This window comes from Primulina eburnea, chromosome 4 (genome assembly GCF_022965805.1).
Source record: "Primulina eburnea isolate SZY01 chromosome 4, ASM2296580v1, whole genome shotgun sequence".
NCBI lineage: Eukaryota > Viridiplantae > Streptophyta > Magnoliopsida > Lamiales > Gesneriaceae > Primulina > Primulina eburnea.
Window position 1 is genome coordinate 37470191 of NC_133104.1, and position 2270 is coordinate 37472460.

The 2270-nt window shown below is 32.9% G+C and overlaps 1 protein-coding gene across 1 annotated transcript; it reads left to right on the forward strand.

Annotated features, from left to right (window-relative positions):
- The first annotated feature begins 343 nt into the window (after nucleotides 1-343).
- Nucleotides 344-1888, forward strand: LOC140830263 (E3 ubiquitin-protein ligase AIP2-like). The gene is made up of 4 exons (XM_073193547.1): nucleotides 344-400; nucleotides 1009-1178; nucleotides 1443-1667; nucleotides 1751-1888. The coding sequence occupies exons 2-4, from the start codon at nucleotides 1035-1037 to the stop codon at nucleotides 1886-1888; spliced, it is 507 nt and encodes a 168-aa protein (XP_073049648.1). The 5' UTR covers nucleotides 344-400; nucleotides 1009-1034.
- Nucleotides 1889-2270: the final 382 nt, after the last annotated feature.

Below are 2270 nucleotides of genomic sequence, written 5' to 3' on the forward strand. Positions count from 1 at the left end.
TTTATACATAAAACTATAAACTATTTTTTTTGGGATCTGAAAACTTCATGCATTATAAGAAATATTATCCTGAAAAAGAAAAATGAATTTTCTCTGCTCATTAAAAATGTACATTTTTACTTATTCATGTTCATTCAGAACCAAAATAAATAACTTGTTCTTGTGCAGTTGTGCTCCGTGGTGTGTTTGGTTGCCACAATATTGAAGACAATATACACTTCACCAAGATCTTGGAATGCTAGGGTTAGGGTTTTACAACAGGATGGAAATAACGTCGTCTCCAACAATAACTTGTCAAGCAGCATTGCTCCGCCACCATTGCCGGAAGTAGAAAGACCAAGCAGCATTGCTCCGCCACCATTGCCGGAAGTAGAAAGACCGCCGCCTATAATTAGGAGAGGTGAGCAAAATTTCGGTTAAACTCGATAACTTATTTTATTGAAGAAATTTATTAATTAGGAAATTTGGTTTTTGCTTCATAAAAAAAATTATTTTAGTTTATTCAGTTTAACTCATATTTTTTTTTCTAAACGGACTTTAATTTTTTTTTCGAACACGCACTACCGTTTTTAATTGGTGTTGTCTAAGCTTCTGCTCGAATTTATTCTACCCTATATTTTCATTAATAGTTGACATAAAAAAATAAAAGAAAGGTATTGAAACAATCCAATGTCGTCAATCGTCACTCTCCTTTTTCTTACGCTCTAACTTTTGAATGTCCTAGTTCGGTCTTTCTAATTTTTTAAGATTCAAATCAATTCGATTACCGATCGGAATAACATATTTTTAATTCAAGTCGATAGGTTCGATTTTGATTAAAAATTCTTCCAGTTTAGTTTGTGATTGATTACCTTTTTACATAAGTATTATATCCAGATTGCTATTATTTATTTAATTTTGTGTCAAAACCAACTTGCAGAAAACTATCTGCTAAAAGTTTTCAAAGCTTAAAAGCAAAACCGAATGCAGGAAAGTTAGACGTATAATCAATGACATTGCATAACGCAGGTAATACGTTTGAAAGGAATCTTGTCATGAACGATGATGTTGTCGAGCCTGTTTCTTTAAGGCATCCCAACTTGCGTCGCCCCCGATCTTCAAGGGGCCAAGCAGATGATATCCGCATAGGACAACTACTTACGGAAACACATCGCACCATGATGGCTCGTTTGCAAGAGGTATACATATTTCACACTCTAATATTAACTATAAAGAGTTCGCCAACCATCTCTTATTTAGAGACAGATTGACGCGGTCTATATTTATCATGAAAAGTAATATTTCTGACATAAAAACTGATAAAGAATTGAAGTATCTCTATATATGTACATGTGTATTTAAAAATCGATCACATCATTTTCGAGAAAGCGATTCATGACAACTGTGATCAAGAATCATACGTATCTCACTGTTTTATACTATCCTATCATTATGTATTCAAGACGATACGACGCGAATCCGAAGCCAGAAGAAGATCATCACAACCCTCGAGTAAAAAAGTGATTTTAATGCTGCCAGTTACTTTCCTCACGGAAGAAATATTGTTGGAAAAGTTTGATAAAGATTCACAATGCTGCATTTGCCTAGAGAATTTCATCGTGAACGATGCTTTGCAAGAATTACCCTGCAACCATACTTTTCACAGTCACTGCCTTGAATCATGGCTGGTAAGCATTCTAACATGATTGTTGTACGTACACCATAATTATTCATGTTTTTTTTTTTGTTTAAAACATGATATTATACTTAGGATGCACATGATCGTTGTCCGATATGTCGACATGAACTTGAGACTGATGATCTAATGTACGAAAATTATTGGGAAGGCAGAGACACCGGAGATGTTAATGCAGCACATGCGAGTCAATCGATAGAGGAGGCGAACTAAATATCATAGAAAGTAAATCTTTTTGTCATTTATGAAACTATGAAGTACTATGATCTTATATATGTTCTTATATTCTGAACTTGAATGTAATGATTTAACATATGTGGATTTAAAATTCAATCAAAATAAATTAATCTAAACAATCGAATGGATTTAAAATCATTTATAAACAAATTTTTCGATCAACGTTTTTTCGTGGCGTATTTAAAAATGTTATTATGCTAGGATTTTGTATCCATTTGAGGGTGGAATCAAGAATTACGACGAGGGGATGGGATTGAATTTATCTTGTAATGATTTTTTTTGTTAATTTAGATTTTAAAGTATTTCAAAAGGAAAAGCAAAATTTTAATTAATGCTGGCACGTGTCTGAATAATTAAA